Source organism: Accipiter gentilis, chromosome 17 (assembly GCF_929443795.1).
Source record: "Accipiter gentilis chromosome 17, bAccGen1.1, whole genome shotgun sequence".
In the NCBI taxonomy this organism is placed as follows: domain Eukaryota; kingdom Metazoa; phylum Chordata; class Aves; order Accipitriformes; family Accipitridae; genus Astur; species Astur gentilis.
In genome coordinates this window covers 26337800-26353872 of record NC_064896.1, presented here as the reverse complement: position 1 = coordinate 26353872, position 16073 = coordinate 26337800, and the positions used below count along the sequence as shown (strand labels likewise).

Here is a 16073-nt window from a genome sequence, read left to right as displayed (position 1 = left end):
CATTCATCTTGTGAAATGCATTAATGTGTGACATTGTACAACATAAAGGCACAAGCAGATTCCAGTAAAAATAATGTGAAGCAATATCAGTACTTTATTGTAGCTTGAAAACATACAATAACAAAACTTACAACACTGTATTCTAAGAAAATGTTATTTTTCTTCAGAACTATCTACCTTTGAGAGAAAGAATTTCAAATCCTTTTTAATTGTCTCAAAGTGAATAACATCTACGTTGCCGTAACACAAAATGTCAACGTGTTCAAAATGCCACTAGGAGACTGATAGAAATACAGATGGCGTAACATTCAGAATGAAGGAAAATGCAGCCTAAATCAGAACACTCTGACCCTTGTGCTCCATAAGGTATTTCTATCCTAATGGGACCATATGCGGAGTCTTTAAAATTCCAGTCTAAAATGTGGTAAATACTAGTTTAAGAAGCAATAATTTTTCATGAATAACGTTCCTTGAGGTTTTTTTGTCTTTATTTACTTTAAAACAAACATGAATCTTGTTTTATCGCTGTACCTTTTTAAGCTATTCTAAGAATTTCTTAAGATATAAGCTCACAAGTTTTTCCTGCAGGGTGGAAAATATTAAACAAATGCCCTAGGTTCTTAGCAATATGTGATGTTTAATGTTTTACTTGAAAACTATCACTCTAAGCACTTTGAGTCTATTGCATCCATTTCTTCTCATTCACACTCCTTCTTTTCCACTTGAGTGAGGCCACCAAACCCAATTCCTTTGGGACCGAAATTTTTTGCATAGCAAACTGCAAAAGAAGGAGGAAGGTAAATGGTATTCTGACTGTTTTCATGTAGAAGTAAATGACACTTGGTTTTAGTACTACTATCAAATTTTAGGTTAATAAAAGGAAGGAAATTTGAAATAGTGTCTTTCCCAGAAGTGTCGACAAGTTCTAATATTAGTGAAACTGGAATCACATGTTTGAAAAACACACAGAAGTCACGTCTGATTTTCTAAAAAAAAAAGATTAAGAAACTGTATATATTTAAGATCTAACTAACATTTTCATTAAAGCTACTTTGCTGCCTGAAGATACTCAGTAAAACTTGGTCTGTATGAGTAATACAGACAGAGTAATAAGTCCGAGACTTTCAGAGGAGGTTAAAACAACTAGAACATGGTCCAGAAACTATTGATGGTAGTTTAAACTATTCCATTTTTACTCTGTATTACTAAGTGTATGCGTAGTTAGTTATCACAACTCTGAAGGAAGCAGCAATGGCCAGCATATTTTTCCAAAATATGCTAATTTCATCCCTTGCAGTTGTCAGACTGTACCCAAAGTCACAGAACTTAAGTATTCTTCTTCAGGATTCCCTATAAAGTTTAGCCTAGGATATAAAAACTTTGCATATTTTTCCCCTTAAGCTATTTCTAAGAGTCAAGTGAAGTCTGTGAACCTTCTTGATCCGAGAAGAACATCTGGATGTATAATTAGCATTAATGCATTATCTTTTGTGCTACCAATATAGTGGAAGTGTCTTTTAACTTCTACTGGCAAGAATTCAAATTAAGACTGTGACCTTAAACAGATGACCTTTGAAGATCTGTATCTTTTTGGATTTTTTTTCTTTTTTTTTTTTTTTTTTTTCAGTGAGTGAGATCGTGCAGGTACAAGAGTCTGCCCAGCAGATGTGGCCAGTGTTCCTGTTAGAAGGTCTGAGGACAGATCTGAGAAGATGTCATATTTGTAGAAAAATTAGAACTTTAAAATTTAAATGTTACTAGTAGCAGATGCAACTGCAATGTTACCATAGTTCTTTCCTTTGCCTTCAGAAAGTTGTTAAAAGAAGATAAAATGAAATTTCTTGAAGTTGTTAAGCATGCAACAAGGTAAATCATGATGGCAATACTAGGTCTAAAAAGACTAATTATAAATTGACTCAATAACCCAGTTCAGCTCATTACAGTTCTTACCTTTACAGTAGAGCTCTCCATCTTTGTCTGTAACATTTGTAGATTCTAGACTCTTTCCACAAATAGCACAGCGGAAGCACGTCTTATGCCAAGGCTGAGGAAGTTAAGACAGTGCATGGCGTATTACAGAAAGTGCACAGGCAGCAGATACAAGAAACAAAGAACTATTGTTTTTTGTGGTGTGAAAAGGTTAACATTCTTTTGTTGGTCTTACGGCTTCCATTTTTAGTCATTCTAGGTTAGTCTTTTTTCAATTACTTTATCCCATATCAAGATCTTACCTAGTGACTTTGTTATTAATGGAGGTCTAGTAAAAAGCAGGGATCTATAGATACTTGTTTTGGCCACTTCTTTGATGCGCAGAGATAATATTTTAGTGAGAGTTCCTAGAGCAGAGAGCTAGCATGCCATGTGAGACAGCCTTTTGTTTTTCTAGTCACAGGATGTCTTCAACATATCTGCAGTTGCCACTACAAATAAATGTTTAAATTATAAATATCCCCAGAGATGGTAACAGAATAACAGTGGTTAAAAGAGCCAGCCTGCACAGTAGCCGGGCGTTGCTCTTCAGACATCGACATGATGCAAAAAGTTGAAGGCAGCTTACGAAGAGCACGTGGTTTTAAACCTTAAAGTACATCAGACTCTCCAGCAATTTGATAATTGATCCTGATGTTTTCTTCATCCAGACTATGAGTAAAAATTTAAAAGATCAAGGACCTATTAGCTATAGTTTATCACCATTATAAAAGTGTGTTTTGTTTCTAGTGCTGTAGTAACTACTTACTTTTCCTCCTCCCATGATCTTCTCTGCAGCATACACTGATTTGCCACAACGAGGACATTTATCCACATCTACCATCTTTTTGGCAAACTTCGAAGGATTAGTTGGTGTAGAAGGGTGAGAAGACTTTGGTGACCCCCTAAAACAGAAGTTAAATGTTATCTTCATCCTAGAAATAAGATTTCGTGATTTTTTGGTAAAGGATAAAAAGTACTAAATTATTGGGCTTAGACATGCAAAAGGGGGGGGGGAAGGGGAAGTGAAAGCATTCTATTGAATTCTGTGTTGCATGATAGAAAAGCTGATATTGTACCTATTTGGGGCTGAGTGCATGGAGCTGACAGCAGCCACGTGCAGAAAAGATTATATTTAATGAAAAGTGAAAGTAAAAAAAATTTGGTTTATTGAGAGGCAAGAGGGAAAATAAGAGCAAAAGATCCCTTTGTTCTTTGTAACTGGCTGTCTGCTGGTACTCTGTGGAAAATAAAGATTAGTTTTTGCATCCAGATGATTTATTAGTCACTGTAATGTTTGGACAGGGAACTGGTGTTCTTAGCTGGCCTAGGGTCAAAAGCACATCAGAAAAGTAGCTTTGCTTTGGATTTCTGGACTTTTTGCTTTATGTCTTTGTGCTAGCTTAAAGCCTTTCACAGAATGACTTCTGAATTATCTGATTGTTGGATGGCAACAGGTCATTAAATCTACAGGACGTGACAGTTCTTGACGCAGAACTCCGCCCATAATGGATTTGTATCTTACAAGGAGCTACGGTTAAATACGTTATTTAAGCTTTTCTTTCCTGCACAGCATATTGGTAAATTGGTTTCCTTCTAGTTATACCAGAAGAAAGCATTGTTGATTTGGAAATGTGCAGCTTTGAGAATCGTAGAAAAATACTGTAAAAATGTACTGTCAGAGATAATTATGTGCTTTTGGAAGATGGTATCCCATTAGAATTTCTTTGTTCAAACATGTTCTCAGTGTGTTTGCAAGTGTTATTTGAGCCACAGGGAGCGTTTAGAAATGTTATTTCCTCCATTGAGAGGAGAGTTAACAGTATGTGGTAGTGTGATTATTTCTCTTACAGTAAAACCTAACTGTATTTTAGCCTCTCACAGGAAAAAAAAATATTCTCACGTTCTGTGGCATTAACCACTGTGCTACTAGTGGCAAATTACAATTGCAGTGAATGTTTATGTCTGTGGTGGCCTGTAAAGGCTGCTTCTGCAGAATAATTGCCCTTTGAAGGAAGAGATGATTTATAAAAAAGGCTTAAAAAGACTGAACGCCATTAAAAACTGGTAAATTACTGTGTCCACTGAAGGAAAGGTTGTAGGAATGTCTGCTCTACTACTTAGGCTACATGTTGTTATGGAAACAGAACAAAATGTCTAAAATACCCTGCTATGTGACAAGAAGTACCAGAAAAAGGTGCTGTCAGTAGGATTTAACTCACTGCTGCAGATTCAAGCCTAGGTGGTCGCCGGTATCGGTGCTGAGACATCCTGCCCCTTGTCCAAAGCCAATACCTTTGGGGCCATATTTTCTCCCGTAACAAGTTTTGCAGTAGATTTCAGATTCGTGAGCTGCTACTGTGGTACTGTCCAGAGCTTTTCTGCAAGCCACTGAAAACGGAGAGAGAGGCACATATAAAAATTTGTGTTTTCAAATTTGAATTTATGTGGCTCAGAATAAGTATGATTAGTGTTTTATTTTTGTTTATCTTTTAAAATACAGGAAAAGGATGGTGTTAGGCTGTAATCAGTATAAAGCTTCATAGGGCTGTTGCTGAAGTGGTTGTGCACGCACACAACGTGCTCTTCTTTTGCCACTCTGAAGTATTACTCTAACCCTGTGAAAAACATGGGCTTGTCGAGACAATTTGTCTAGGTCTGTGAAGCCTAAGATGGAGTGGAGATAATCATCCTAAACTCCAAAATATCACAAAAAAAAAAAAAAAAAGAAAAAAGAAAAAAAAAAAGGAGGTTGCAGGGGTGTTGACTCTACTGTGCATCTGCACCTTTCATCACTCTGAGTCTGTGGTGGCTTTCTCAGCCCACACTATTTTAACATGGCATGTTTCCAGAAGAGGATAAAACCTGGATACCATAGGCAGTCGAGCAGGACATGGGTTTTTTTATTTATTTGTTTGAGCTCTGGTGCAAGGCAAACCAATAATCCCGAATAACTGGTAGTTACAGCTACACTCCTCATCTGCTTGGTGACTGTGTACGCTGCGCTGCTTTTGGAACTCGGTGTGACGCAGTCCCCATCCCATCGAGGGAGGATGGAGCTTTCAGTTTGGAGTCCCTATAGAAAAAAATCAGGGGGTTGTATTATGCTTAAAACCCAAAATTTAAACGCTTCTTACAAATTGTTCACTGTATCAACAGTGGTTGATGGGGGGGGGGGGGGGGGACAGGGGAAAGGTAGGGAAAAGCTTTCTCTACAGCTTCGCTTGAATGCCCCAGAGAGGGCATTGCAGTCATGCATGGGCTGCTGACAACTTGGAAAATAAAGTTGTTTAGCTCATGTGAACAACAGAAACCTGTGAAATACAGAAGTATTGAAAGTAGTTGGAAGCGCGAGCTCTAGAAGAGCTAGCGGAGTGTTCAACTAGTCCTTTTTCTCCCATGCTTATTTGAACCGTCCTGCTGTGAGACTAAAATTCATCCACATCGGGGAACTTAAAGCTGATACTGGAACCACTGCAGCTTTATATCTGTCACTGTCCTGCATAGAGGGGAAAATAATTTGCAAGGACCTTTACAGTTAATAGAAATAAAAGGAGGGGCTTCTGTAAATGTGTGAACCTGATCTCCTGCTACAGTCTCTTCTGCTTTGAGACGGTAATTATGTTTGCTAAGGGAGTTAAGGGATGATGGAAACTCTAGCAGTAGATAAAGTGTTTCTATTTCTGGCACCTTGGGGATAGAGTATCAATTCACCACAACAGATGGAGCAAAAGCCCTTCAAGTGCTATTGTTGAAATAACTTTGAGACCTGTCATCTGCTAACAGATACTGTTCGCGAGCCGGCATTAAGAAGTTTCAGGTTGGTGGCGTGAGATCCTGCCAAATGTCCGTCACAGCTGTGGTTAGTCAGTAAAAGCTGACGGGGAAACAAGGTAGGTGAACAGCACTCTGCACGGGAAGGAGGGTTTGTTGGAAAGAAGTTTCTCTCTGGTAATGTTTGTAGGGAATAATTGGAGCAGAGAGAGTGTGATTTATAGTTTAGCTTGTCTCATCCTTACTGTGGTGACAGGTTGGTTTCAATTGTTTCTAATTTTGCCCAGATTGAACTTTTTGGTCAAAAAATACTGGTGTATTTTGTGTGTCTGCTCAAATACAATGTAAAATATAAAATATATTTTAAATATATTTAATATAAAAATATATAAAAGCTCAGCTAAGTAGGTTAACTGTTTCCATAACAGAGATTAGGTTGGGGAGGATTCTTTTTCTTCTGTTGAGAAATGAAATCCTATAATTGGTTCATTGAAAAGCCCATGAACATGATACTGAGTCGTCCAGAGCTGCTGATTAGCGTGTGTGAATCATGGGAAAAGTAAAGCCAATTAACATACCTTTCATATGCCAGCTGGGCTTAGATGCATCTTTACTTTTTGACCTTAAACATGCTTCTGCTGGAAATGCTTTTTTTAGTATCTAACCTATTAATAATTTAGTTCAGACTTATGACTATAAGGGGCAAAGCAATAAAATAAAATAAACAAAAGAAACCCCCCCAAATCCCAACCAAACAAACCAACAAAAACCCACCACAAACCAAACAAACAGCTGGCAGAGCTAATGGATGCATGTTGTTTACCGTGAATCACTAAAAAGGACAATCAGTTATGCTAAGAATGAAGCTTAAACTTGTTCCAGTATTAGGTGGGAAGGCAATATTATTAACTATGCCCTATTAGGGGATAAACAGCTGTTTATTTTTGTTAGATACTGGAGAGTCTACTCATTTGTTGTTTTCTGCCCTATCATTTTCAAGCATTTGATAAAGCACAAGCTTTTCTCATAATTACCACATTCGTGTCCCTCTCCCTATAGTTTCTCTGATAGCGAGTATTAATTGTTATAGGCAGCTCATGAAAGCAATAAGAAGGCTCTAGTTTTCACAGAACTGAGGTGTTTGCCATTCTGTAAGAATTGGCTGAAGGTTGTCAATTAACTGAAAACTTTTTGAGGGAATTCTTTCTTAGTCTTTTAGGCATCACTTGCAGGGCACTCAGAGAAAGGCAGAGATGACTCAAGTGTATCCTTTGGACTGATTCTGCATAGCGCTCTACTGTGTTATCCAAGCATGTAATTTCAGTCTTATGCCTCCAAATAAGAATTTTCTATCTATCCAGGAAAGCCTGGTGAAAAATTGGATTCAGTGGGTGCTAAGCTGTCATGCTGGAATTCATACAGCAAAGGTACTAAATCTCAAGTATTTTCTGCAAAATAAACTATTTAGCTATCTTTAGTTCTTATCGAATTGTTTACTCTCCTCCACAAAGGGCAAACAGAGCTGAATCCATACCTTCTCTCTTAATTTTTCAAGTGCTAGCTCAACGGCAGAGAGAGCAAAATTCCTGGAAGCTATCTGCCAAACATTACACAGGTGCGTGGAGTAAAAGAGTAAGTGAAATGGGATTATATGAAATATGGGGAAGGAGGAGACTGAGGTACTTGCAGGGTGTTGGTGGGAGATTTTGATGACACTGGGGTAACGTCTTTTAGCTTTCCTGTGTGAAATGAATTGATGTTAGGATTCACCATAAAAGTAATCATCTCCTGTAATATCCTAATAAGACGTATTTCTGTCTAATGAGTGCTGTTTGTTTAGTTCTTTTAGACGTTTTAGCTTGAAACAAACCCATAATACGCTACGTTGTGAGACAGAAGGTAGGGTTTCTTGGAGATGGACCTAGATACTGTGATTCTGCAGCACTCTAGTGTCCCTAACAAAAATCATCCAGTGCATGTTTGGAAAAAGAAAAGCCGGGAGCCTGAGTAGCAGATGGCTCAGGGTAAAGGACTAGAAAATTGGGCTTGATTATTAAGAGCTGCTGTGGAGTAGCACAGTGGCATTTCAGAAAAATGGCATTGCAGAAAGCTGGCTTCTGCTTTGAAAACCGTTACAGTAATTTTCCATCCTTCCGTTACTAAAAGCATGGGAAACAGGTTTCAACTCTAGGTTTCTAGTGAGCGCTGGACCAGAATCCATCTCGCTGTACTGTACTTTAGGTAGGATGATTAAGATGTGACTGCCCTCTACTTCGAGCTTTCCCAGAAGTAAGGTGCATAAGCTTTACAAAACTTTCCCCGTGTGTGAAATTCAGTCTGATGCTGGTTGCTTCTACCGTCCTGTATGTTGCTTAGGGTGCTGTTTAAAAGTCTGCTGTAGGTGTCTCGTGAGCAAACATGTTGAATCGGGGAAACTACGAAGCTTCTTTATTGCATGCAAAATAATACAAAACTAAATTTACTAGCTTTAATGGAAGATTTATACAGAGCTATGGGAATACTGTGAAGTTAAAACAGAGTAGCCCAGCTTACTGCAGAGGAAGCACGTCTTGTGGAAACTCCTGCCATTGCACTGGATTTCCTCAGCGTGGTACACTGTCTTTTCACAGGCACCACATTTGGCTCCACCTCCCCAGTTTGGCATCCTTATATGTGAAGGGTGACCTGGAAAACCAAATTACATAAATTAATACAACAGCAAAAGTGATTTATTTTAAACAGGACAGCTTGGTATTTTTTTTTTTAATTATTTTTTTTCCTCCCTCTCCACTCAACTGCTATTGCATATCCACAATATACTACATTCCCGTGTGGTAGCAGGAATGGATCCTATCCATGGGTGAGGGTGCTAGCCTGGTGCTTTGCGGGGGCAGAGACAGTTTAAATCCGCTGTCCTGTGTGACCCTCTTTTGTAAACAAGGATATTCCTTAGCTTGGCATATTGCGATGGTAAATATGTGAGGTGATTGTGAGGCGTTTCAATGAAAAGGTGACAGGATCACTCAAACCTCTCCTGGAGAAGTGGATCTAGGATTTATTTTCCAACAAATAGTCACTTTCTTTCAATCCTGCCCTCGCCTCTATCCCAAGTGTAGCCTTTTCCCCTCTGTTTTTGCTTTATGTGTGTTGATCTGGTTTTGCGAGGAAATTTTTAACGGAGGCTAACAAACACTTTGAAGCTTTACTGGACTTTAAGCAAAAGTGTGGACAGTACTTGGCATTAAATTTTCTACAGAGCAATATTCTACCTAGACTCTCTGTTAAGAGACAGCATATAGTACTATTTATACATGTCCAAAGCAAGTGCTAGTTCATCCAGTGCCACATGAGCTTCCTTGGTGACATGTATAAAGGCAATTTTCTGTGTCAGTATGATGATATTCTATACAATTCACACCTGGAAAATTCCACCTTGAAGTTTAACAGATGTACGATGTTGTTTCAGAGGACACTTTAATAGAAACAAGTTGTTTGTTGCTTTTCTGAATGCCTCCTAAGACAGCTGCAAGATCACTGTGCTGCACAGCCGTTACAAAGTAATAATAGGTAGGTTCCTAACTTGCTTAAAGCATGTTTTTCATTGTCAATTGTTTCTAAAATCTAAATATCGGAGAAAAAGAGTTGTGGTTACAGTTCCAGTTCTTGACGTTCCAGTTACTGTTGAAGTGACTTGCCCAAGGTCACACAGGAGAGCGGTGTCGGAGCCAGGAGCCCAGCGTAGGTCGCCTGATGGCAGGCTCAGTAAGCGCCTTTCCTGGTGATTGCACTATCACGCATCTGAAACAACCCCAACCTACGGTTTGCCCTTCTGTTTTTTTGTTTGAGTCATCGTTTCTGGAAAGACTGGGACGTCATCTTGTCACCTGCACATCGTATTATCGGGTTGTTCCAAACTCCTGGCACAGGCCTTCCATCTCCTTCTTGGAAAATCAGTCACCTTCTTATTATAGTTCTTTCGAAGCCTGCTTGTGCTATTTGTGTTTGATTAAATTTGCCATAAGATACTCTTAGCATTCAAAATCCTTTTCTTGGTTGAATCAGGCCTGCTACCTGAGAATTTTATTCTGAGGTCAAGTGAGAGAGAGAGGAGAATTCATCACAGCAGCGATGTAACATAGTTGGTATTTCAATGCTGGCAGTTTAGACTAACGTTTTACTGTGTGTGTACATTGGACACTAGTGTCCCGTGTTTATTGTCATCTCAGCAACTTTTGTGCTGTATCTTCTGAATTTCAGAGTGAGATGAACAATTTCTACATGCCACCTCTGCAAGCTGAAACTGAAACTGGAGGGAATTATTTCTGGCAACTAACGCTAAACATCGTGCAGTATAACAGACATGTCTGTCCAGCAAAAGGAAGGTAGCATAGGAGTGTGTGAACGTGCTGAAGCAACAACACTGAAGACATAGCAACGTGGGCACGTTTTAACAATCAGTGTTTGATAACAATGCAGACACCAGCATATCCAAACATCTCCGCTTTAGTACTGCGGTTATTAGTATGTCCTTAACCCTGCATAATTACATATTCACTGTTGTGACTCTTACTTGCAGTAGACAGCATACCTGTCATCCTCATGCAAGATCCAGTCTCTCCTTCTCTTTGTGACGCTGATTTATGCTCAGCTGAACAACCTCCCCAGCTCAATCAGCCTAGTCCTTTGCTGTCATACAGCAACGGCATCGTTCATGTCTTTCAGACCCTGTCGGTTCTCTTGGGAGGCTGTTCACAAGCCGAACTGCTCTGACAGAGAACAGTAATGATGCAAAAAGGAAAACTCTAACCTTGCCTCTAACTCTCTGCTTATCTGTAATGTGACAAGTAGGAAGCAAAAATCTGATGTAGCTGAAATAAGAAACAAAAATAACTGCACACAAGGAACGGACTATGAATTTGGTCCCTTCTTACTCAGTGATGGCTTAACCGAACAGCGCTGTTAAAATCTTTTTTCCATTGCTTTTAAATGGGAGATAACGGAACAGAGAGAAATCTTTCACGTAGGTAAAATCTTGTTGTCTCATTCTACCATTCTGTATTTTCTCCTATTTTTTAAGTACTTATGTATCGGTGCCATTTTTTTCTCTTATAGCTCAAGTAATGCTGCAAACATTTTAAGGGAAGGAAGAGCAATGGGTGATAAAAATGAGTTTTGTGATACTTTCTTGAAAATTAAAATGAGATTTCTGTGTTCACAATACTCCCTTTCAAATCAAGTTTCCAGTCGAATCCCTTCCCAGCTGGAGCAGCACCGATAACTGCCTGGGAGAAGAGCTGTTTGTACCTCCAGTCTCTATAAAACTGCTTCTGCTGTTTTAGTTCCCCTCAAAAGCACACCAAGCATCTCAATCTGTGGCAACAGGATACTTGTCGGAAAGTAGCTCCAATTACATCATTAGCTGAAGGAAAAAAAATAATCTCTGAAAAAGTCTGATAATGCGTGATAGTAAACCTTGGGCTGTTACAGGCTGTGGTTAGAGCTCTTAAAAGGACCATTGCTCCTGAGGCTAATTATAGTGACATGACTGGGCATGCATACACTTTTTCCATGTTTTTTTGGCATCACCTGATGGGAAGCTGTAGGAGAAAGAAGTCACAGTAGAACTTTCCCCTAAGGATACCGGTGCAAGAATGGCAGCGTATGCCGTGAGGTCTGCGCTGGCTGCCTTAACGGCTGGGTGAGGTACCAAGGCACGTCCATGCTCTTCGTGTCCTTGCTTTATTCCTCTCTCCCAGCACTGAATGGCAGCAGCCATCCCTGCGGACCCTGCCTGTGCAGCAGTATTACCACGAGCAAGTAAATTCTACAGGGTGTATGGTATTCATCTTTTTTTTTCTTATCTAAACTATAACAGAGGATAAAGCTCTATCCTTACAACATGCCAATGGAACTTGGTCTTCTGTTTGTCATAAGAAAAATTACACCCAAATTCTTAATTTCACTTAATTTCATTAGGTTTCAGTTTCCAAATCCCCTTGAATTGCCTGAATTTTGTAGTCTTAATCTGGTTAACTTGCAGTGACTGCTAACCACACGGTACTTTTTACATTTTGGTGATCTACTGGGAGATAGAGTGGACCCATTCTAAATGTATGAAACATGTGACGGCGAAACTTTGGAGCGTTAGTGTTGCGACACGTTGGCAGGCTCTCACAGTACTGTTAAGCTGGAGGAGTGTTCTTGGACTTGCTCTAATAGTATTCAGCAGCTTGTATCGTTCCACTTCAAAATGCAGCTACTATATGGAGTAGAATTTATACACACTGGATGTGCAGCCAAGGATACGTGCTTCTCGTTATTTAGAGCTTGTAACACTACCACATAGGCTAGCCTCGGAGCAAGGAAGCCTTTGAAGTGTTTCTGTGCTCTGCCCAGGCATGAAAAAATGTGAGCCGTCTTCTGTTGTGCTGTTAGTCATACCGTACAAATCTGGATGTCACGTAGCTATCGCAGAGTGTGTCCCACTCGAGTCAGAGTGCTATCGATAAGTATATAATCCAAAAATATATTTAGATCCATTGATCTAAATGGGATGTGGATGCAGTACTGGCCCGATGAAGTTGTGTAGAGGAGTAAAAGGCAGCGCTGGTGCTAGATGGTGTGGTGCAGGTGAAAACTATGTTGAAAGTAAATCTGGTGTTTCCTTGCTAAACAGGAGGTTTTCCCTCCTATATGCTTACGCATTTGACAGTCTGGAGCTCAGGGTCGTATCTGAATGGACCGTAGAAGTTGCGTTTTGTGTGGCTGGGAGGATTATTTCAGGGTGCCACATGTGCTACAGGATGGCTTTGAAGGGGATAAACAGAATGGGAAATGTCGGTCTTCATGACCACCGGTAGGAATGGTGGTAGGAATGCTGAATGGGGACTGACAGATAGGACGTGCCTTGCATCGCTCTCTATTTTAGAGCCAGCTAGCTGTTTGGCCTAGAATCAGTTGAAAGTGTAAGAATACTGATTCCTTACCTAATAAATAAATAGTAATAATTAAAATTAAATCACTGTCTATGCTGAAATGCTAGTATCAAGGCTACGTTTGAAATTCTTTTCCCAGCTGAAGTCTGTGGGAAATGCCAACGCAGGCGGGACTTCATTCTGGTATCTAATCAGAGCTCCGCTGCTGACCTGTCCTGTGACCACCAGTGACTCATTCGGCTGTCCTTACTGTTACCCGCCTCACCAGCACCTGGGGGGTAAGGATATATAGCTTCCTTTATAAAAGTAGCAATAAAATGCTGCTGTGGTTTTTCTCTTTCTCTGCAACTAACGCTCACTGTTAGGTTTTATCTTGATGTGTCTGCAGCGTAAAGCGGAATTCCTGCCACTGCATCTCAAAAAGCCTGAAGGTGTTTTTGTCAAAATCCAATCCGTTGCAGAAAGCGTTCTCTCTCAGCAGAATAGATTCACAACAGAGAAAACGTTTGTGTTTGAAGATTGAACTCATCTAATGAAGATGCAGTATGGTTAGGTATTTATAACCGTATTTCTTATATTCTGATGCATTCAATGGACTATGGATATAGGTAAATTTTAAGTTTATTAACATCATACATTTACCCTCCACCACAGTCTCATTATATGACTAGCATTTTTCCTTTATTTCTGCAGTAAACAAACACACAGATCAAGGGATGGGAATTTCCACACTGACACAGGAAAGTAAATAGTGATATTTCTTTTTTCATTGACACTGGTCACTCTGAGTTACACAAGCTCTTTTGAAACAAAAGATTTTAAGTGACTTGCTGTGAAGCACATGATGTGCAAAGCTGATAGAAAAACCCAGACTCCTGTGTCTGAGTCCTTTGCTTTCATTTCTGTCCTTCCAAATTACCTGTTGTTTTCGAGCATAGTAACACCACGTTTCTTTTAAAACTTCTCGATGTACGCTTTTACAGAAATTACGATTCCACCTCCAAAAAATACGATACCCTGACGCTAGAACAAGGTACGCGGCTCTGACTTAAAAAAACCAACGAACTCCACCCCCCTTACTTGCACATACATGCTCAGAGTTCAGTTTGATTCACGTGGCTGTGCAAAACTGCATCCTGCTGTACAAATGACCTGTTCCTTTTTCCAGACCTAATCCTGGGCTATCAACTTTCACTTTTCCTCCCACAAGATACTTCTCTAAATCCTTATCCGTGCACTAAGTCTTTTAAGTGCCAAGCAAAACTGTTAAGGACTGTGAAACGGTGCCACGATGGTTGAGATCAGACACAGAATTATTTTATCTACATACAAGGCTTTATTCGTTGAAATAATTTTACCTTTAGGTAGAAAACTTTTCAAAGTAATTTTTTTTTTTTTTTTTAACTGTTGGTGCTTTTCTAAAGACTTGACCAACTGTGCTGTCTTCTAATTCTTGCATCATGGACATGTGAATTCTTTGATCCTACATTCTTACCTAGCCATTTTCTGTTGAGTCTGCATGGAAGTTTTCTTCTCATTTGATACAAAAGCAATTGGTCACTGACATTAAATATTTTGGCGGTTTGGGGGGGGGGGGGGGGGTTGTTTGTTTGTTTTTACTTCTAGTATACTTTTCTCTGCAAAATTATGAAAGCACATAAATTTGTATGCTTTAAAAAGTGCATGTACAAAGAGAAATTATTTGTGGAAAATATAATTCTGTAGCTTTCTAACAAAAATTTTTAAAGCTTCTGAAACTTCTCTTATCCGGTCTATCCTGTAGTCAAAATGTGTATCTCATTAACGAGGATGCCCACAGCCCCGTTCTTGTAACACTAGTAGCTACTCAACAGGCTGAGAAGCCCAGAAGAATTTCTCTTACCAGCTGGCTACTCCAGACCTAAAATACTGCTCTGAGCTCCATAGGACTTGCATTTCTGTACTATACCTATATCTATTTCTTTGTTAAGCAACAAGCTGTTTCTACCACCTGTTAGGGAAAAAAAAAAAAAATTACCCAAATCCTTATATCAGAGTCTTGGCAAAACCCGATATGCCGTACTTACCGGAGTCGCTGGATGTTTTTCCCTGTCTTTTTGGGCCTCAAAGGGTTTGAACACGAGGGATTCCTGCGCTCTTTTAAATGCAGTGGCCACCGCTGTCGGCCCTATAAGCTGGGAGGGGAGGGGAATGAGAGAGAGTTTCAGGGATCTGAGCAATGCCATTGCTATCGCCAAGCTGAAAATAACCTCTGACAAAAGCCTGGCATTTTGTCCCCTTATGTCCACTTGTGAGTAGGTGGACAACAATGCAGCCCCTCAGATTACACCTAGAAGGCATTCCTAACTGCCGTCTAATAGATCAGAAATAAAGATTAAAGTTTTATAGTTGCTACTGCATTGCTTGAATGTGAATCATAAAATAACAGCTCCTGAAATGAGGATTTAGTCATAAATAATCACATTGCCAAAAGTAATTTACCAAAATAATTATTAAAAAAACCCAAACAAACCAACCTGTTTGTAGGAACCTCCGGAACTCAACAGTTTCAAACCAAATAGAATTTCACTCTGCAGTTCATGATTTGATAGATATAGCTGGTTTGTCTTTTAGGGTACGGAGGATTACGCTTCTCACTCTAATATTCAAATTTTTACCTGGTTTTAGGCATTAAGATGACTAGTTAATATGTATAATGTTTAGCATGTCTGATCATTGTAGCTGCATTTGCCATGCCTACCTTGGAAAAGGATGCTGCTGCAGACATGTTAGAGATGTGGACAATAAAGTATAAAGCACTTAAAGTTCACTTTTTACAAGGTTTTATTTTCTGTGCTTTAAAGATTTAGAAGCTAATTCTCATTTTCTAAATTTAGCAACTTTGTTCAGTATCATGGACTTAGCTGTGCGTGAAGGGGCCAAGCCCTTACAGCCCGGGGGTTAAACACCAGGAGTCTGAAGCTGAGAGTCTGAACGCTGGGACTTCCATGGGAGTGTAAGGAAATTAGCTGCCAAATCCACGTCAGGATTTTAGGGGTCTGTTCACTGAGGCTACTTTAAAAACTCTTGGGAGCCTATAGATCATTGAAAAAAAAAAAGTTGTATAATGCAGAGACAGGTTCTTGTTGTCAAGTTGGAGGACTATTTTTCCCTGACCAGGAGAGCTGGACTCCATCTCTCCTTGGTCATTCTCCCTGGATAGTTAAGGGAACTCTTCTGCCTATGTCAGATAAGGCTAAATGCAGAGGTGACGGAGCAGTGTACACGGTACGAATGTTTCTTGTAAGATGGCAGCGAGGAGGGGTTGGGGCAGGACTGAGCTTGCTGTTGGAGTACAGCGAAAGTGTTAAGTAACTGCTTTGCGTTTGCAGCCTCGGTGATTTCTAAGTTAGGACC

At 39.7% G+C, this 16073-nt stretch overlaps 1 protein-coding gene across 1 annotated transcript; it reads right to left on the bottom strand.

The window, feature by feature from the left end:
* Window positions 1–359: 359 nt before the first annotated feature.
* CSRP3 (cysteine and glycine rich protein 3) lies at window positions 360–14770 on the bottom strand. The gene is made up of 6 exons (XM_049819998.1): window positions 14744–14770; window positions 8296–8427; window positions 4191–4359; window positions 2738–2873; window positions 1951–2044; window positions 360–778 (listed from the first exon to the last, which is right to left on the bottom strand). The coding sequence occupies exons 2-6, from the start codon at window positions 8405–8407 to the stop codon at window positions 699–701; spliced, it is 591 nt and encodes a 196-aa protein (XP_049675955.1). The 5' UTR covers window positions 8408–8427; window positions 14744–14770; the 3' UTR covers window positions 360–698.
* Between the last annotated feature and the right edge of the window lie 1303 nt (window positions 14771–16073).